A 20499-nucleotide genomic window follows, 5' to 3' on the forward strand; every position below is an offset into this window, starting at 1 on the left:
AAAATGCATGAAATATTCTTCTTAACGGTGTATTTCAAAATTAAAGTCTCATTATCATTGAACAGATTAAACTTTACTATAAAGTTAAGAACAGTAAAGCAATCTGCAACATATATAAAATTTATACTATAACATCCAAATTTAACATGATGTAAATATGGGTAACTGTGGCTGATAACCCCACAGAGCACATCCAAGAACTCTAGTACAAGGTACAAATCGTTTTTGCTTCAAAATTTCTTTTTTTTTGGTAGAAAACAACAGCCAAAGATGTGAGGTTATGCATTTTGACAGGATTAGCAAGACAAGGAATTACACAATAAATAGTATGACCCTAGGACATAGAGAGAATCATATGGATCTTTGTGTGCATGTTCATAGATCTTTGAAAGCAGCAGGTAGATCATATAGTTATAAAGGCCTTTATATAGTTAAGGCATCAATCCAAGAGCAGGGAGGTTGTGATAGAGCTGTATAAAACAGTTACATCATACATGGAGTTGTGTGTGTAGTTCTGGTCACCAGATGTTCCAGAGGACTACAGCACAGATAATGTAGTTCTGTTATTCTGGAAGGATGGTAAGGATAAACCAAGGATGTAAATGCCAATGAACTTAATTTCAGTGGTAGGGGAACTTTTGGAAAAAGCTCTGAGGGACAGAATTAACCTTCACTTGGAGAGACAAAGATTAATGAAGAATCATTAACATGGGTTTGTCAGGAGGAAGCTCAGATCCAACAAGTGTGAATTTTTGGAGATAGTGACTAGGTGTACAGATGAGAGCAGTGCCATTGAAGTAATTTACATAGATGTCAGTAAGGTTTTCTGCAAAGGTCTTGCATGAAAGACTGGTGAAGAAGATAAAAGTCCACGCGATCCACAACAATTTGGCCAATTGGATCTAAAATTGGCTTAGCGGCAGGAAGCAGAGGCTGATAGTCGAAAGTTATTTTTGTGCCTGAAAGCTTGTGTCCGCAAGGGTTCAGTGCTAGGTCCGTTGTTGTTTGTAGTGCACATTTTAATGATCTAGACTTGATTGAAGATGATATGATTGATACATTTACAGATGACATAAAATTAATGGCATGGTAAATAGCAAGGAGGAAACCCTTAGACTACAGGACATAAAGATGGGCTGGTCATTTGGCAGAACAGTGGCAAATGGAATTCAATCCAGAAAAGTGTGAGGCAATGCATTTTGGCAACCTAACAAGACAAGGGAATAAATGATGAATGGTATCACACTAGGAAGAATAGAGGATCACTGGGATCTTGATGTACTTGTGCATAGATTCTTGAAAGCAGCAGAAAGTAGATAAAGTGGTTAAGGCAGCATTTGGATACTGGGCTTTATTAGTCGAGGCACTGTATACAGTCCAAGGAGGTTATGATGAGTACTGTGATCAGTTCTGATTGCTCTTTCGGAAGTATGGATTTCACTGAATGAGATTTTCCAGAAGCATTCCAGCAATGAAGATACACAAAAGAGGCTGAGATTGTTTTCCTTAAAGCAGAGAAGGCCGAGTGGGGGGACCTGACTGAGGGTCGCAAAATTATGAGGAGTGTAGACAATGTCGATAGGAAAAAATGTTGCCCCTTAATAAAGGGGTCAATAATCAGGAGACATAAACTCAAATTAAGGGTAGGAGGTTTAGAAGGGAATTGAGAACAAACATCTTTTTCCTAGACATCACTGCCTAAAAACATAGAACATAGAAGTGGACAGCACAGGTATGGGCCCTTCGGCCACAATGTTGTGCCGAATATGATGCCAGCTTAAACTAATCCCTTCTGCCTGTCCTTGGCCCTCCATTCCTGGCATATTCATATGCTTATCCAAAAGTCCCTTGAATCCCCCTAATGTATCTGCTTCCACCAACAGCTCTGGTAGCAAGTTCCAGACTCCTGACACCCTCTGTCAAAAATGCACCCCTCATTTCCTTTGAGCTTACCCCCTCTCACCTTAAATGCGTGCTCCAAATATTAAACATTTCAAGTCTGGGAAAAAGATTCTGACCTTCAAATCTATCTATGCATCTCATAATGTTATAGACTTCTATCAAATCTTCCCTTAGCCTCTCCCTTCCAGAGAAAGCAACCTGAGCTTTTCTAGCCTCTCCTTATGGCTCCATTCCCTCTAATCCTGGCAGCATCCTGGTAAACCTCTTCTGCACCTCCTGTAATGTCTCCACATCCTTCCTGTAATGTGGTGACCAGAACTGAAGACCATACAAAAAGTGTGGCCTAACCAAAGCTTCAACATGACATTCAGACTCTTGAACTCAATTGCCCGACCAATAAAGGCAAGCATGTCATACGGTGGTAAAGGCCTATCTATTTGCATGGCCACTTTCAGGGAACAATGCACTTGAATCCCCAGATCCCTCGATACATTAATGCTGCTCAGGATCCTGCCAAAGGAGTAGTAGAAACAGAAACAGTTAAAAAGTTTGTAGATGAAAACTTGTAACACTGTAGCATACGTGGTTATGGGCTAAGAGCTGCAAAATGCGATTAGAATAATAGGTGCTTGGTGATTGGTGTGAACATGATGGGTTGATGGGGCTCTAAGTTTATAAACATGGCATACCTCATTTTCTCACCCTCACTGGGTCATCCACTTAATTCTTCCACTGATAATTCAGTTCACATTTCAAGCGTATTGGGTGTAAATATATCCTATCCATTTAGATTTGCTTGTTGACATTTTCCGCAATGGTCTCTAGACTTGTTGCTTTTTTATCTGAGTTTCCAACCTACATCCTTTGAAATGCTACCATATTAAATTTCAGAAAAAACAGATATTGAAGAAATGAACTGGAGGCAATATTTACTTCAATTTACTTATACAATTCATTTCTACAATTATACATTACAAACAACATATACATAACCGAACAAAAACTACTTCAAACTGTGTCCATTTATTGAAATAATTAATCCACATCACCTCCAGAATCGCCAATTTCTGTGCTCTCTTAATGAATTGCAGAGTGAAAGGCCTTAACAACAAGGCCACATTTGACTGAGTGTTGCATACAGGAAGACAATTACGGTTGTTGGAGTCATCTTAGCTCCAGAACATTTCTGCCAGAGTTCCTCAAGATAGTGTTCTAGGCCCAACCATTCATCAGTAACCTTACCTCCATCATAAGATAAGAATTGGAGAGGTTTAACAATGACTTCACAACGTTCAGCACCATTTTTGACTCCTCAGGTATTGAAGCAGGCCATGTTCAAATACAATAAGATCTGGACAATATCCAAGCTTCGGCTGACAAGTGCAAGGTAACATTCATAACACACAAATGCCAGGCAAATTACCATTTCTAATAAGAAACAATCTAAACACTTGCTCTTGATATTCAATGGTGTTACCATCACTGAATCCTAGACTATCCACATCCTTGAGGTTACCAGTGACCAGAAACTCTATTGACTCAGCACATAAACACAGTCGCTACAAGAGCAGGTCAGAGGCTAGAAATAATGCAGTGAGTAACTCACCTCCTGGCTCCCCAAAGACTGTCCACCATTTACAAGGCAAAAGACAGAATGTAACGGAATACTCCTCACTTGCCTGGATGAGTGCAGCTCCAGCAACACTCAAGAAGCTTGACATCAGTCTGGAACAGAGACCCCACTAGCCTGAGACCTGATCCACAAGCATATACTCCCTCATCTACTGAAGCTCAGTAGAATCAGTATGTACAACCTACAAGATGCACCGCAGAAATTCAAAGATCCTCAGACCTTCCAAAACCAACACCACTTCCATCTCGAAGGACAAGGGCAACAAATACTTGGGACCACTACCACCTGTAAGGCCCCTCCAAGTCATTCACCATTGTGACTTGGAAATATATTGCCATTACTTAATTGTTGCCAGGTCAAAATCATGGAATTCCCTCCCTAAATACATTGTGGGTCAACTGACAGCATATGAACTGCAGTGGTTTGAGAAGGCAGCTCACCACCACTTTCTCAAGGGCAACTGGGGATAGGCAATAAATACTGACCGGCCAGCAATGCCCATGTCCCACTACTGAATGAATTTTTTAAAAAGTTAGAGTTAGGCAATTTATGCTGGCCTGGCCAGCAACACCCACATCTTTTGAAATAAAAATAAATACGTGCTTGTTAATAAGAGAGCTTTTGGAATAGAATGCACAACGTATAAGTATAGTTTGGTGAATCTTAATTCAAAACTAGAAGCCAACTGAATTTAACTCTGATGGTTTTGACAACCTCGGACTAATGTTATTGTAAAGAAATTGTTATGACACGGGATAATCCCCTCTGCTAATTTAAACCTGACATATAGAAAAGCTCACCTCGTGCTATACAGAGGATCCTCGATTATCCAAACAAGATGGGGAGGCATGATTCTGTTTGGATAGTTGATTATTCGGTTAATTGATTCAATGTCTTTCCTCTGGGGCACGGAGTTTTCTGAAGTTTCCTTTTCTTCGCTCTGCCTGCCTTGCTGCCTCTCCCTGTCTCAGGGTTTCTTTCTGAGTAGACGTACACTGCTCAGTAAGGGACCTGCAGCATTGCTGAAGCTTCCCTCCCCAATCAGTTCAATGGGATTGACGCGGGCGAGCACTTGCTCAGTCCTCTCCCCATTCAGGAGACTAGGCAGCAGCAAACCACTCGTGAATCCCCGCCCGTGACCCCTCCAACCCTTATCAACGTCCCCAACCCATCGTCATCCGACCCCCACCAACCCACACCCCCGTCTGAACCCCCTGACCCCGACCGATGCCCCAATCCCCACTCCCCCACCCCAGTCCACCTCCACCCTGGGCAGCTGGACTGGACACCAACAGTAAGACTGCTGCTGCCTTTGGCGAGTGGGGGAGTCTCTGCATATGTGCGTGCGCACGCACGCGCACACTCACAAAATGTTGTATTGCAACATTTTGACAAGTTCCACCTTTGCCCCGTACAGGAAAATGTTGGAGAGATTATCTGGGAAGGGGGCTTCAGGGTAACTCCAGGAGATGGTGCCTGGGCTCCCATCAATGTCCAGGACTGTTCTCAGCAATATTTCAGTAACCAGAGTTAGTTTTTAATCAGTGTAAACAAAAGGCGTGATCAGCGTTGGAAACACGTCTTTGATGTAATGTTCCTATCAGGACCTCAATAGAAACCCAATCAAGATTTACAAACAAATTATCACGTTTCAAGACCAGTCAGCTTTGTCGATTTGCCTTTGCAGATTTACCTCTGTATTTTCCTGGGTCGTCTCTTCTTCGGTCTTCTGCTGCACACGTTTTTTTATGGACAGCTATCTTTCAGAGACCTACTTGGCTAGCAGTCTATACTTGTTGGTACTTGACAGTTCTCTAACTATTTAAAATGTCTTATTTTATACTCCAAAACATCGGATCATGTCATTGGTTTGATGTCATCCCAAACAGTAAAATTCAAATTCGATTGGATTTTGATCTCTGAGGCATAATTTAAACTGACCGGCCAAATTTGAATTTGGCAACACAGCACCGGGTATTTGTGTCAACCAGATGTTACATTTTTACATTGTTCAGCACACTCTGTACTTTCAGTCGTTGCTAGCTTCCTCTCTCTCTTAAAAGGTACAGTACACACCTACACCTTCATAACAAAATTGATATGTCATCCAAGGTATAGAAGCAGAAGGTTTTTGCAGATTGGTGTGAAAGCAAACCTGCCATCTGAGGAATAAATACCTAGTTCTCACACAAAATCACTAAGCTCTTTAAAAAAAAAGCACCATAAAAGATACCATGGCATTTCTAGCTTGAGGAAATTACAGAGAAAATATCCCTGACAGCAGGATGAGCAGAGGAAAGGCTAGAGAGACAGTGTAGAAGGCAGAGCATTCCAGAATTTTGAGAGACTAACTTTTAATTAATTGTTTTCTTATCACTTGGATTTATATAAATGGGACCTGTGTTAATTGGAACAGTACACCAGTAGAATTTAGTTCAGTTAGGGACCAGTTAATAATTAGGGGGGAATTATTCAGTTTGTTAACAATTCTGTTAATTTGTTCACTGTTAGAATTAAATTAGTAAATTGTTACTTGTTACTTCAAAAATGGAGATCAGGTTGGAAAGTGTGGAACTGGAAACGTACAGCAGGTCAGGCAGCATCTGAACAGCAGGAGAATTGATCTTTCAGGCATAAGCCCGTAATCAGAAATATGGTGGTGGTGGTGTGAAGGGTGTGGTGACGGGGGTGCTGGTGGTGGCCGAGTGTTAAATAGGTGGGTGGAGGTGGGCTGTTGGTAGGGTGGCCATGGGGAAGCTGGGAGGGAGATAGATAGATGGAGGTGGGGGTGATGGTCATAGGTCAGAGGGGAGGATAGAGCAGATACGTGGGAAGAAAGATGGATAGGTGGGACAGTTCAAGAGGACAGTGCTGAGTTGGAGGGTTGGGTGTAGGAGGGGCTTATGGCCAAAATGTTGACTCTCCTGCTCCTCGGATGTTGCCTGACCAGCAGTGCTTTTCCAGCACCACATCTTTTGACTCTGATCTCCAGCATCTACATCCTCACTTTCTCCCAGATTAGGAAGGGCAAGGTGAGTTTTTCTGGATGTTTCGGCTTTAATTATTAGAAGGGAACCTCTACTCCCGCCATACCAGATTGGGACTGGTGTTTCAGGTTAGTTATCAGACAGGTTTGACCGTTTCCCCTTCATTAACAGTATTATGCTGCTTCAGATACATGGATGGTAGTTCTTTATTAACTGAATAAAATTCAAAATTATCCAAATGATACACAAAGACATGCACACTAATCTATGTCAAATTAAGATAGATTTTTCCAGAAAATCGATGTGCATGGTTTTGCATTTATTATTAAATTATCATTTTTGCAAATACGAATTGTTTGCTTTGATACTTACAGCAGAGAAGTTAGCATTTGCCATAACAAGAAATATTCCAGCATAATCAGCATTACTAATCCACATCTTAGAGCCATTCAGGATATAATAATCTTTATGCTTTTCAGCACTAGTTTTCAAAGAGAATGCATCACTTCCAGACTCAACTTCAGTCAGACAGAAACTGCCAACCTAAAAAAAGAGATATCAAAAATAGTCAGTCATTAAGATGCCTATAACATGCTAAATGGTCAGAAGGTCCATGCTGGACACTTATTATCTTCGAAAAGGAAATGCAAAATTACAAATTAGCTAAATGTTCAAAATTATCTGCATATTTTTTCCATGTCTTTTTCTTAATTTCTTACATGACAACAATTCAAGATTTCACACCAAGGTTTTGATCTGGACTTGGGTCTCTGCCAAGGAGCCCACATTTGGGAATAAAAAATTATGTATATTTTCATCTTATATTCTGGGTTCCCAGACACTTTAACATACAGAACTTTGATTTTTTATTATTAGATTCCTGCTTTTGTTGAATTAATGGCATTTAAAGCTAATTAAATATGTTTATTGCAGTACAGTACCTCAACCACAAACTGGTGTGGTCCAAAAACCAGTTATATTAATAATTTCTCATTATAAACAGGTTGCACAGATATATGGAAGTGAAAAAAAGCATGAAAGATCTATTAAATCTATTGCATCAATTAACTAATATCAACAGTGACACAGCCATTAACTTGAAATGCTTTGCAATCGTATCAGTTTTTCTGCGCTTCGTAATATTAGGTTAACGTGTTCCAATTTGAATGAACATATGTGGATTATTCATTTAAACTGTTAAGTTCTGAAATCACAATGTCCTGAGGCTGCTGATTTTGAGACAATGTACTTTTGTTAGCATTAGATGTTTTTGTTGGCCCGGTAGTACCTCCACTGTGCTAGAGGCAGACAACAGTCCATTATGTAAACACATCGTATCTAGGATAACACTTAGTGCTCAGAGTCAAAAGGCGTGGTACTGGATAAGCACAGCCGGTTAGGAAGCATCCGAGGAGCAGGAGAGTCAATGTTTTGAGCATAAGCTCTTCATCAGCACTTAGTGCTGTTAGCTTGAGAGGCGTCATATTTTGGATGAGATGCTAAAAACAAAGTGCCATCTAGTTTCTTAGATGAATACAGAAGTCCCAGGGCTGTATTAAAGAAAAGCAGAGGAGTTTCTCTGGTCAATATTTACACCTCAACCAACACCATGATCTGATCACTTTTCTCAATTCTGCTGATGGTACCTTGTGTGCAAATTGATTGCATGTTGGCCTATATCACAACAATGATTGCATCTCGAAATATGCGATTGGTTGTTGAGCAAAAAAGTGTTGTCTTGATATATTTTTAAATATTTTGAGGAGATGCAAAGTACAATATGCATGCAATTATTTTTCAATTGTCTTGCTTTAGAAAGCTGAATTGAGAAAATTAGAAATTAGAAAATGGATCATCAATATTTACAGAGGACCTACAGAAAAGCTTAAAAAGCACAAGTAAGAAAATACATAAAAGATAAGTTGATTAAGGATCTAGCCTCGCCACAGCAGTCTGAGCCAGGTTTATTGCTAAAATTCAAAACTCAGCATGTGAAGAAATAAATACTTTGAACTAATGTTCATGCATATTGTAATGATAGGGCTTGATTAATTTGTAAATAAGCCTCTGAGGTAAGCAAAGAAGTAACTGGAAGTGTGATCTCAGTGGTCATGTGTCAGTCTGTTTGCTGTAAAGTTTGTTCCAAGAGCTACTCCAGGCAATAATGTCTTTATTGGCTGATGGCGTGTGTCCAAATATTAGCAGGGTGGACTTCCAAAAGCTCCTTAAACAGGCATTAATTTTCCATCTCTAATTGCTGTTCAGAAGGTGGTGGTAGTGGTAAGCTCATACACAACAATCTTCATGTCTAATCAGCATGGTTTTTTTTCCCCCCGAAGTATATATTTTAATTAGTTTGAAATTTGAATTCAATAATCTTGACAATACATTAAATTAACACAGGGAAAATTGGAAAAAAAAATGACAATTATACGTTATTTTCACTTTAAAGGTGAAGATGAATAGGAGAAATATTTACAGATTATAAAAGAAGACCAGAAGAGAATTGCTTAAAAATTAAAAACAAAGTCAATAAAACAGAGATGCAAGGCTAGACAATGTGTTGTACCTGCATGATGTGGGAGCTGGTGTGGACCCAATTGTGGTGCATAGCAATTGTTATGGTCCAAACCAAACCCCCTCAACATATATTAAGATAATTTTAAAATAAGAAAAGAAAGGGGAAGTGTAAGGCATTGTGTTCTGGATGCAATTCAATTGGTCAAACTACCAGGCTTGAAACAAAACACACTTTATTATAACAATATAATTAAAATAGAGACAAATTAAAAACAAAAGGATTGACTTAACTGCAACTCTATCAAAAATGCTTAACAAAATAATACATATTAATGAGTACTAAGTAACTGTTTCAATATAGTAACATCACATAAACAGACCTTTGGCAAAGGCAAATTCAGTGAAGTAGATTGTTTTATGTGCAATTCTAGCAGCAGGAAGAGAACCCCAGCTTTTAGCTGCAATAGAGAGAGAAATAAGAGGATCCAGATCCGCTTAAAGACCCCAGGAGCTGCTACTGAAGGCTCAAACTAAAAAAAAAATCCTGTTTCTGTTGGAGCTTGACGCTATTCATGCAGACGGATTCTTTTGTTCCAATTTTTTAAAAATTGGCTTTGAATCAGACTGCTCGTCACCTGTCTTAACTTTCTTCATTTAAAAAAAGTGCCAAAATATACCTCTTAAAATCGCTGTATCATTACAGCCTCCACATCTGTTGGTTGCTTGAGGAACTCTGCCTGAGAGGTGATGAGCTCAATTTTGAGTTTCAAACATGGTGACGCATTAGGGAGGAGGTAAGTTACCTAGATGCTGTATTTCATGGGTCAGTTAACATCCCTTAAATTAACAACCTCAAATTTGATCAATGGTCAGGGACTGGTGGATGAGATGACCAGAGAGACAGGTAGAGTAGCTCAAGGAGGTGTAGAGGGGATGAGCAAACTGACCACAGCATCATGGCATGGGAGCCATTTAACAGGAAGGGAAAACAGAGAAACTTAATTGTAATTGAGGATACTATAGTCAGGAGAATCAACACTATTCTCAGTGGTCTGGATGGAGAGTCCTAAAGGCTGTGTTGAGGATATCTCATCTGGATTGCAAAGGAACTCAAGAGTGTGAGGAAAGCGTTTCTGTTGAGGGACAATGTGCAGCTAGAAGCTAAATTAAAATGCAGAACCAAAAAGGTAATATACCTTTTTAGCCTCAGATCTACCTAAGCCGCAAGCTAATTGGCACAAGGTCAACAAGATTAATGCATGGTTTAAAGATTGGTGTGGGAGAAATGGGTTCAAATCCTTGGAACATTGTCATCAGTTCTGGGAAGGAGGAAGCTGCTGCAATGGGACGGGTTCTACCTCAATTATGCTGGGACCAGAGTACTGTGGTTCGTATGACTACAGCTGCAAAAAGGACTATAAACTAAATAATGCGGGGGGGGGGGGTGAGTGACTTCAGTTGCATGGAGAATTTGAAAGTAAAAAGTAAAGGAGAAGGTAGGATTCCAGGTTATTCTGGAGTTGATTATTACCAGAAAACAAAAGGAAGGGACAGAATGTGCGAATGTACCAAGGAACAACAGAAGTGTAGGAAGTGTAACAATAAAACAAACTTAAAGACATTGCCCTATTCCCCACGAAGCATGGGGAATAGGGCAATGAATAATGGCAAAAATCGAGGTAAACAATATAACCACATAGCTACAAGGAAATCAAAACCGGAACTTAACATTCAGGAATGTTTGACCTTACAGATAGACAGATGAAAAAGGTGGTAGGATAGCACCTTTAACACAACTAAGAGCAGACAGTTGAGACAGGTGATCTAGGCTCAGATGATGTAGATTTGGGTGGACATAAAAGACAGCAAGGAAAAACGTGACATTGATAGGGGAGTAGTATACAAAGCCCCAAACACTTGCCACTCAGAAGGAAAGACTATAAATTAACAAAGAATAGGAACGTGTAAGAAGAATAGAAAAATAATTAGGGATGACTTTAATTTTCATGCTGATTGGGTTAACAAATTGAAGGTGGTAGCGAAGGTAACAACTTCATACAGTGAAACAGACATAGTTGCCAAGAGTAATATGTTATGGAGCCAATAAGAGAGCAGACTCTCTTGGATCTGTAATGAATAACGAACCAAGTTTAATAAATGACTTCCGACTAAAATCAGTGATAGCTCCGAAGACCGGGATAAATTCAGAACCTTTTTTTAGATTAGATTACTTACAGTGTGGAAACAGACCCTTCGGCCCAACAAGTCCACACCAACCCTCCGAAGAGCAGACCCATTCCTCAACATTTACCCCTTCACCTAACACTACGGGCAATTTAGCATGGCCAATTCACCTAACCTACACATCTTTGGCCTGTGGGAGGAAACCAGAGCACCCGCAGACACACGCAGACCAAGCAGACATGGAGAGAATGTGCAAACTCCACAGAGACAGTTGCTTGAGGCGGGAATTGAACCTGGGTCTCTGGTGCTATGAGGCAGCAGTGCTAACCACTGTGTCACCATGCCACCCCTTTCTTACATAAAGTGTGGAAACAGGCCCTTCAGCCCAAGCACTCCACACCGACCCTCTGAAAAGTAAAGTAAAGCTAAAAAGATAATAAAGCTTTTGAGGGCAAACCAGCAAGGAATATAAAAATTGAAAATAAAAGCTTCTTTACATATATAAAAAGGATGAGAGAGAAATCAAAGTGAAGACAAGCCCCTTAAAAAATATAATCTGCGGAGATAGTTATGGCAAACAAAGAAATGGCACAGGAGTTAAACAGATACTTTGCATCAGTCTTTACAGTGGATACTTTGAATATTCCATTAATACTGAAGAGTACATGGGAGGAATTAATTACTGTCACTGTTAAAGAGGAAAATTAGACAAGCTAGTGGGTCTAAAGGTAGATATGTTCCCTGGCCCTGATGACTTCCATGCTAGGATTCTAAAAGATGTAGCTAGAGATATAGTGGATGCATTGATTGTAATTTTTCAAAAATCCTTGGATACTGGAGAAGCACCAGAAGACTGAAAACGTGCAAATGTAACACTCCTATTCAAAAAGGAAAAGGGGCAAAAAGATGGCCACTGTAGGCTGATTAGCCAAACATTTATTGTTGGAAAAGTAGTGGAATCGATCATTATGGAACTAAAAGAACATTCGGAAAATCATAATCTAATCAAGCAAAGTCAGCATGGCTTCATGAAAAGGAAATCACGTTTGACCTAATTTATTAGTGTTTTTCAAGGAAGTCTCAACCAGAGTGGATAGAGGGAGATCAGTAGATGTGTGATATTTGACCTTCCAAAAGGCATTCGACAAGGTACCTGACAAAAGTTAAGTAAAAAGATGAAAGCCCATGAAAGGTAATATATTGGCACGGATGGAGAATTGGCTCATGGGCAGGAAACAATGAGTGGTGATGAGCAATTCTTTTTCAGGTTGGTAATCTGTGACCAGTTGGGTTCTACAGGAAATAGTGCTGGACCACAACTATTTACAGACTATATTAATGACTTGGAGGAAGGAAGTAAATGCATTGTAGCCAAATTGTGCAGATGACACTAAAATAGGTGGCAAGGCAGGTGGTGAGGGGGATACAAATGGTTTACAGAGAAATATTGACAGGTTACTTAATTTGGCAAAAAGATGACAAATGCAATATAATGTGAAAAATGTGAAGCTATACATTTTGGAAGGGAGAAGTAATGAGCAATGTTATTTAAATGGAGAAAAACTGTAGGTAGTTGCAACACAAAGGGACCTGGGGTACTTGTGAACAAAAAACAAAGTTCACACAGGTGCAGAGATAATCAGAAAGGTTAATGGATTAGATTAGATTCCCTACAGTGTGGATACAGGCCCTTCGGCCCAACCAATCCACACCACCCCCAAAGAGTAACCCACCCAGTCCTATTTCCCTCTGACTAATGCACCTAACACTATGGGCAATTTAGCATGGCCAATTCGCCTGCACATCTTTGGACTGCAGGAAACCCATGCAGACACAGGGAGAATGTGCAAACTCCACACAGTCAGTCACCCGAGGCTAGAATTGAACCTGGGACCCTGGTGCTGGGAGGCAGCGGTGCTAACTGCTGAGCCAAGTGGGTTGACTAAGAGAAGGAGGTCTGACTGCAAATGTACAAAGTGTGGTGAGACCACACCTGGAGAACTGTGAACAGTTCTGGGGTCCCTTCATTTCAGTAAATATATCATTTAATTGGAAGCAGTTCAGAGAAGATTCACTGGATGATCACTGGCATGAGGGAGTGTCTTATGAGCAAAGACTAAGCAGGTTGGGACTCTACCCACTGAAATTTAGAAGAATAAGGGATCTCACTGAAATATATAGGTTTCTTAAGGGTAAATGTTGAGAGATGCTTCCCCTCATGGGAAAGTCTAAGACGAGAGGGCATAGTCTCAGAATAAAGGGGTGCCAATTTAAGACTGCGATAAGGACAGTTCAGGAAATACAAAAGGAAGCTAGGCAACTTCAGAGTGGGAAGGCGCCTGGCTCTGATGGTCTCCCGGGTGAGTTTTATAAGGAGTTTATAGGAATTCTGTCAGGGCCGATGTTGGAGATGTACAATCACTCCCATACGCATGAATACCTACCACCATCTTTGAGAGAAGCTAATATTTCCTTAATTCTTAAGAAGGGAAGGTTCCTGAGGTTTGTGCCCCATAAAGGCCCATTTCTCTATTAAATTCAGATTTCAAGATTCTGTCTAAGATCCTAGCGCTGAGATTGGAAAGGGTGTTGCCCACATTATTAAAGAGGTCCAGACAGGCTTTATAAGGGGCCACAGGTCCTCTAATAATATTAGAAGGTTGCTGAATATAGTCCAAGTTTGTCAGCAACGATCGATTCAGGTGTTGGTGATTTCCTTAGATGCAGAGAAAGCATTTGACTGGGTAGAATGGCCGTATCTTTTTTATGTCTTAGAACAGTTTGGGTTGTGTGAAGTCTTTGCTAGGTGGGTGGATGTTTTATATCACCACTCTCTGGCCGCGGTCATCATCAACGGGGTGAAGTCTGGGAATTTTAGGATTGGTAGGGGTCGTTGGTAGGGGTCGTCGGCAAGGCTGCCCCCTCTCACCGTTGTTGTTTACGTTGGTGATAGAGCCGCTGGTCGAGGCCATTCGTTAGAACGTCCACATAACCGCTCCGGAAGTGGGATCGAGGGCACACAAGATTCCACAGTATGCGGCTGACGTCCTTCTGTTTTTATCGATCCCAATGACCTCTGTACCCCATTAGATACAATGTATCAATTCATTTGGGGCTATTTCAGGATATAAGATTAACTTTGCAAAATCAGAGGCTATGCCTTTGGGGAACCATAAGGATGTGCCAGAAGTTGAAGGTGGCCCTACATTCCCTTTTAAGTGGTCACAGGCAGGGTTCCGATATCTCAGCATTTTTATTACCTCCAAGTTTGATCTGTTATTTCGGACTAACTTTGCTCACTTGCTTGACAATATTAGGAGAGATCTCCAGAGATGGGAGGCTCTTCCAATTTCATGGCTAAGCCAAATATCTCTTAATAAGATGAATGTTCTTCCCCGTTTGCTTTATCCCTATAATGTTTCCCAGGTCAATGCTGCGGAAGCTTATGGGGTGGTTTAGTTCCTTTGGCTTTGTGGGTGGCCCCTCACCAAACTTACTAAATTGCAGTTGTCTCAAGGAGGGGAGAGGAGTTGATTTCCCAGACATCAGGAGGTATCAACTGAGTTCCCTGCTGTCCTTTGTGATTGGGTAGGTAACGATCCAAACTCAATATGGTTCGATATTGAGGCCTCCCAAGCAAAGTGCCCTCTTATTAACCTGTTGTTCATGGATAAGATGAGAGCAGTTGTGGACCACTGCCAGAACCCCATTGTCATTAGTACAGTCAAGGCATGGAGGGCGATGCGTCAGAGTGAGGGTTGTTTATCCATGACTTCACCACTTATACCTATAGATGGCATGCCAGGGTTCCGACCAGGGATGATGGACTCAGGGTTCAAACTATGAGCAGCGAGAGGAGTTTCTAGTTTGGGAGACTTGTTCGAGGGGGAGATTATGATGTCTTTTGAGCAACTGAGCCGCAAATACGGGTTGCCCAGCAGAGATCTTTTCCGTTTTTTTCAGGTTAGGGATTTCATCCAGAAGAAGACTACACTTCTCACTAAGCCCTATAAGCCCGATACAGAGAGGCTCTTGCTACGTTCCACAAGCACCCTTTTGGTCAGTGCCCTCTGCTGGGTGGCAGGGCCTGGCAGGATATTAACCAGGTATGAGAGGTCTGGGAGCAAGAGCTAGGAGTGGAGATCTCTTCTGAAACATGGGAGAACATATGGGAGAATACTTGAAAGATCTTAATCTATAATAGGACATGTGCTACTCAGTTAGAAGTTCTGCATAGGGCTCATCTGGCACCAGACCATCTGGCAAAGTTTAAAAAAGGAGCTTCTTCAGTGTGCTCCAAATGTAAAATAAGCATAGGTACTCTTATCCATTGCTTCTGGACATGCCACAGGCTTCGTGTTTATTGGAGCACTGTGCTGGGAGAGATAGGGAGGGTATTGAGGACTGAAGTCAAAGTAGACCCGATATCTCTCCTCTTAGGTCTACCGAATTTACCATCTTTAGATGGGCATGGGAAGAAACTATTTAATATTCTTACATACTGTGCACGGAAGAATATTCTGATGAATTGGGTGTCTGAGAACCTCCCGGGTTTGCTGGAATGGCAGAAATTAATTATGGAGCACATTCCCTTGGCTTTTTATTTTTACAAACATGGTGCACCACACAACAGACCATTTTTATAATTCATGGCAGCCCTACTTGAGTTATTTGGATATACATTTGTCAGTTATCTTAACTAGTGTGTTTGTTTAACCAGGATGGTTAGATTTGTCAAGCCCTGGACCCTGGAAGGGCTCTCCTGAGTTAATATGGGTATATATACAATGTATACATACACAATGCTCCCGTTCCTTTGTTTGGGTGCTTTGCGCAGAGCATAGCTGTTCTGTATTTTGTGGTTTTTATTTTTTTTTGCTTTTTTTGGTGTTGCTTTGCACAGTGTTAAGGTTTGTTTTGTATTACAGGGTAGGTTAGTAGTTGGTAGACAGTAGTTATATTGTAATTTGTGTTTTTTTTCTTTTTATTATACTGATATTTGTTATTGATTGTATTTTTCAGTAATTTTATATGTTTTTAAAAGTTAAAAAAATTTGCAAATAAACATATTTACAAAACAAATAACTGGGATAAGGAGGAATTTCTTCTCAGAGTGAGTGTGTTTGGAACTCCTTGCCATAGAGAGCTGGAAGAGCAGAATCCTTGCACATACTTAATACTGAGATAGATAGATTTGTGATCACAGGGGAAACGAGGGCTATGGGGAACGAGCAGAAAAGTGGACATGAGCAATGCTGATCGGCCATGATCCTAGTGAATGGCAGAGCAGGCTCAAGGGACTGAATGGCTTACTCCTGTTCCTATTTCTTATGGAGTTATGTTCCATGATGTTCAGATTTAAATCAACAAATACTATGGAAGACCAGTGTTATAGCCAATGAAGTAATTTTTGAGAATGATATCATTGCTATAAGTTAAGAAACGTAGTAATCGAAATGCATAAACCACAGTGCATGAACAACCAGATAATTTAGTTTTATTAACTTTGGATGATGGCTAAATGTTGACCAGGACAAAGGAGTGAACTCCATAATTGTTCAAAACAGTGCTTAGAATTTTCTTACATCCACTAGAATTAACTGACGAAGCTGTGATTTAATGTTACATTTGAAGGAACTCACTAATGCCAGAACAGTATTCTGTCAAGTATCAGTTTAGATTTTTGCGCTCAAGTCTCTGGAGTGTATCTTGAACTCTCAACTTTCTAACTCAGAAGCAAAAGCAACATGAGTGATTCACAATTAACATTTGGGTCAAACAAGAGGAGATCACTGATATGAGAATATACATATTCTTTATTATTTTTGAATACATATATTCAAATTGTGCTAACTCCCAAAATAGTGACAACTCTTACTCTGAACATTGACTTGCTGATTGAGAAATTAAACAGCTCAAACCTTTCATTCTGGCCTCATCATATCTAATGTTTGATTTCCATTTTTGTTGAATGGAGAAGTGCAGTGAGAAGACTGGAGCTGTGACCAATTTTTGTAGACAGGTCTTCTGTATGATGTTTTTTAAACCAATAGACAATAATTATGGATACCTGACTGGTGCTGAACATCCCTTGGAAGTGAAATTCCAAGGTCCTCAGCTAGGAAATACCAGTGGAAACTACTCCACTATCTCACCATCGAACTCTGATTACACTATGATATGGTTGAAAGCATTAGGCATGCATGTATATTATAAAAAATAAACTTAGACTAATAGCAGCATTGCTGAGAAAATATGTAATGCAACATGCAAAGTCTGTTGTAACGCTAAGAAAGAACAGAAATGTATTAAAAATCATGGGTAAATGAAACAATCTTAATATCCTATAGACAATTGATCTGTCAAACTAAACATACAATTCTGAAGGTCAGACAATAAAAAGATAAAGTTAAAAAGATATAACATATTTTAATTAGCTCATTTGCAAGTTTGCTTTTGCACATTTGTTGTATCCACAGATTCTTCATTGTTTAAGGAAGGTTCAAAGTGCAATGGGAAAGTACTACTTCAATTACAACAATCCAGGAACATCAGTACATGGGCTAGGATTCTGTAGCTCATTAATGTGACCTGGTAAAGAAGTAGAGCTTATAATAAATAGGAGTAGGAATGCGCAATTTGGCCATTGAGTATGCAACCCCATTCAATAAGCTAATGCCTGATCTGATTGTTGCTTGAACTCTACTTTCTTATGTGGTACCCATTAGCCTCGAGTTCATTGTAGATCAAAAATCTGGTTACTAATTCAGCCTTGAATATATTCAATCACCCACTTCCTCTTGCTCTCCAGGGAAAAAAAACAAAGACTAGCAACTCTGGAGAGAAAAAAAAATTCTCACTTTTGTTTTAACTTGGAGACACATTATTTTAAAACTGCATCTACATGCCTCACAAATGTGAAACTAAATAAGTGCAAGGCATACATCAAGTTTGAAAATGAAGTCATGGTTTCCTGTTGTCCAAGTGAAAACAGAAGATCCTGATAATATTGGAGAGAGACCACAGACTGAGTGTTGCCACATGGCCCAAGATTAATTGAAAAGCAACAACTATACTGTGCCTACAAAGTCACCGTCCTGTTTTAATAAATATTACTTAAGTAATGTTTCCCGAGTTACTGAACCAGACTATCTCCAGTTTCCTTATTGGTTAAGTCTTAAATTAACAATCAAATATTGTGATCAGAGTTCAAAATTGTAACTCAAATATCAATGATCCTTGATCTATTGAGGAATGGGTGGGAAAGAGGAGGGAGAAGAAAATATGAGGAGCATAGGAGTTGTGGGATAAAGAGGAAGGAGTCTCCCATGATCACGGTGTGCTGAGCACAGTGACAACACACAGCATGTATCCAGGTCCTGTGCCAAGTCTGACAGAGAGAACAGCCAAATTTAAGAGATTGGGATTAGGTATAGAGCAGAAGTGGGAACAAACAGCTCTCCCTGACAGAATAAACCCCAGTCCACACTCCTACAATATCTGTGTGCATAATCCTGTACCTGAACTATGATTGCCCCCAGAACGATATGGCCCACCCTGTTAACAAATAATTTAGTTGTTGCTTAACACAATATCACTAGAAATGAGAGCCATCAAATTAGTGTGTTCCTCTTCCCTAGGACCCAGCTTGAGCAGCATGGATGGCAGCTGGATTCGACCTGGTGCGAGGCTAAGTGATGACTTTTTTTCATTTTCTGATTCTTCTTCTTCTTCTGCAGACGTTGAACAATTGGTAAAGGCACAGCTTAAAGTCTCCTGCATGATGGCAACCAAACTAACCAGAACAACTGCTCCAACTACTTCAAACACAAGTTCCAATCCCCAGCCCTTGTTGCTACTCTAAAAATAGATCATTTCACTTTTGAAGCAACAAGAATAAAAGGGAGGGAACATGTGATTGGAGAAGCTGGTACAGCAAGGAAGGGAGACACAAAATCGAAGACTGAAAAAGCAGCTCTCTCTCTTTCCTATGCTCGCTGCTCCCCAGTTCAACTTGGCAACATTTCTAAATCTCACTGGCAGCATTGTTGTGAATTTTTAAAATCCTTGTACTGTCTCTCAAAGGTCAAAACACATTAAGAAAGGTGAATTTCAGAGATGCCGATGTCAAAAATCCATCAAACAACAGAAACATCTTATCCCAGCATAATATAGCCACACACAATTCAAATGCTATGTAGTTATTAGATTCTTACTGAATACTAAATAGTTTTGGCCTTTCTGACATTCTCATGATGAATGTGTAGTAAAAGCTATCAAGACATTAAAAAAAAGAGGAGCACATTAAGCATGATTATCAATGTGTCAACTCACACGTTCCTTCGCAACAATCTATACTGAATTTTATTTCAGTTAAAAAAGAGAGAATTGAAAGCAATGCTGTGGGCAAGATTTCAGTGTTCCTTCTAGAAGTGCAGAAACATGTTATATTTAGCGCATTTGAAATCTCCATTCACAGCTCACCATGTCCATAGCTAGTCGAGGTAGATACATTCTTTTTTGATCCTCAGTCCCACATTTCCTCAATAACGTGTTGATGAGGGTGTTCTGTATGTCGCATACAACTGCAACTGATGGGTCCACTTTGGCCAACTCTTCTATGACAAGGATAGAGGAAAAGAAGCTTGATTCTGGTCCACCATACTGTTCTTCAATCTCAATTCCCATCAACTGGAAATGAAAGAGAATTAAAAGTGAGGAACACACAAAAATAAATAGAGAATGGGCATGCTGTAAAGTTGACTTGTAACTATTAAGAATATTCTAATATGTAATCTGGAAATATGCACTAGGATAACTAAGTGTATGCCGTGGTGAGAGAGGATATTTAGTTCAAGAGGTTGGATGGCTGGTTTGTGAAGCCACCAGCACAGTTCAATCTCCACACTGGCTCAGGCCACCATGAAGGTTCCATCTTCTCAACAGCAACTTTTGCCAGAGGAATGACAACCCTCAGCTTAAACTCATCGCCAATCATGTCCCTCTCTACGTGCTGAGTGCAACACAAAAACATTCTTTTTGAGCAATACTGAAGACACTTAAATATTTGAAAAGTAAATGCCTGAAGTGTTAAGTCAAATAAAAGCAGTGTCTGTTATTTCAGTCTGTCAATTGATATTGTCTGCATGACTGATTTCACATTTCATTACCAGTGTTGTGTTAGTCACTTCATACTTCAACTGAAACAGCTAACTGCTTTGACACAGTCACAGTTACATATTCACAATTACAATATCCCAGACACAATTATCA

The 20499-nt window shown here is 40.1% G+C and overlaps 1 protein-coding gene across 1 annotated transcript in view; it reads right to left on the bottom strand.

Moving 5' to 3' along the window:
- The window catches only part of acadsb (acyl-CoA dehydrogenase short/branched chain), a 62486-nt gene that overhangs the window by 18555 nt on the left and 23432 nt on the right, over nt 1-20499 (bottom strand). The window contains exons 4-5 of the mRNA XM_060842032.1: nt 19711-19917; nt 6895-7065 (exon numbers count right to left, since the gene is read on the bottom strand). Coding sequence (XP_060698015.1) covers nt 6895-7065; nt 19711-19917 — 378 coding nt within the window. The remainder of the gene's footprint in view (nt 1-6894; nt 7066-19710; nt 19918-20499) is intronic.

This window comes from Hemiscyllium ocellatum, chromosome 22 (genome assembly GCF_020745735.1).
Source record: "Hemiscyllium ocellatum isolate sHemOce1 chromosome 22, sHemOce1.pat.X.cur, whole genome shotgun sequence".
NCBI classification, from domain to species: Eukaryota; Metazoa; Chordata; class Chondrichthyes; order Orectolobiformes; family Hemiscylliidae; genus Hemiscyllium; species Hemiscyllium ocellatum.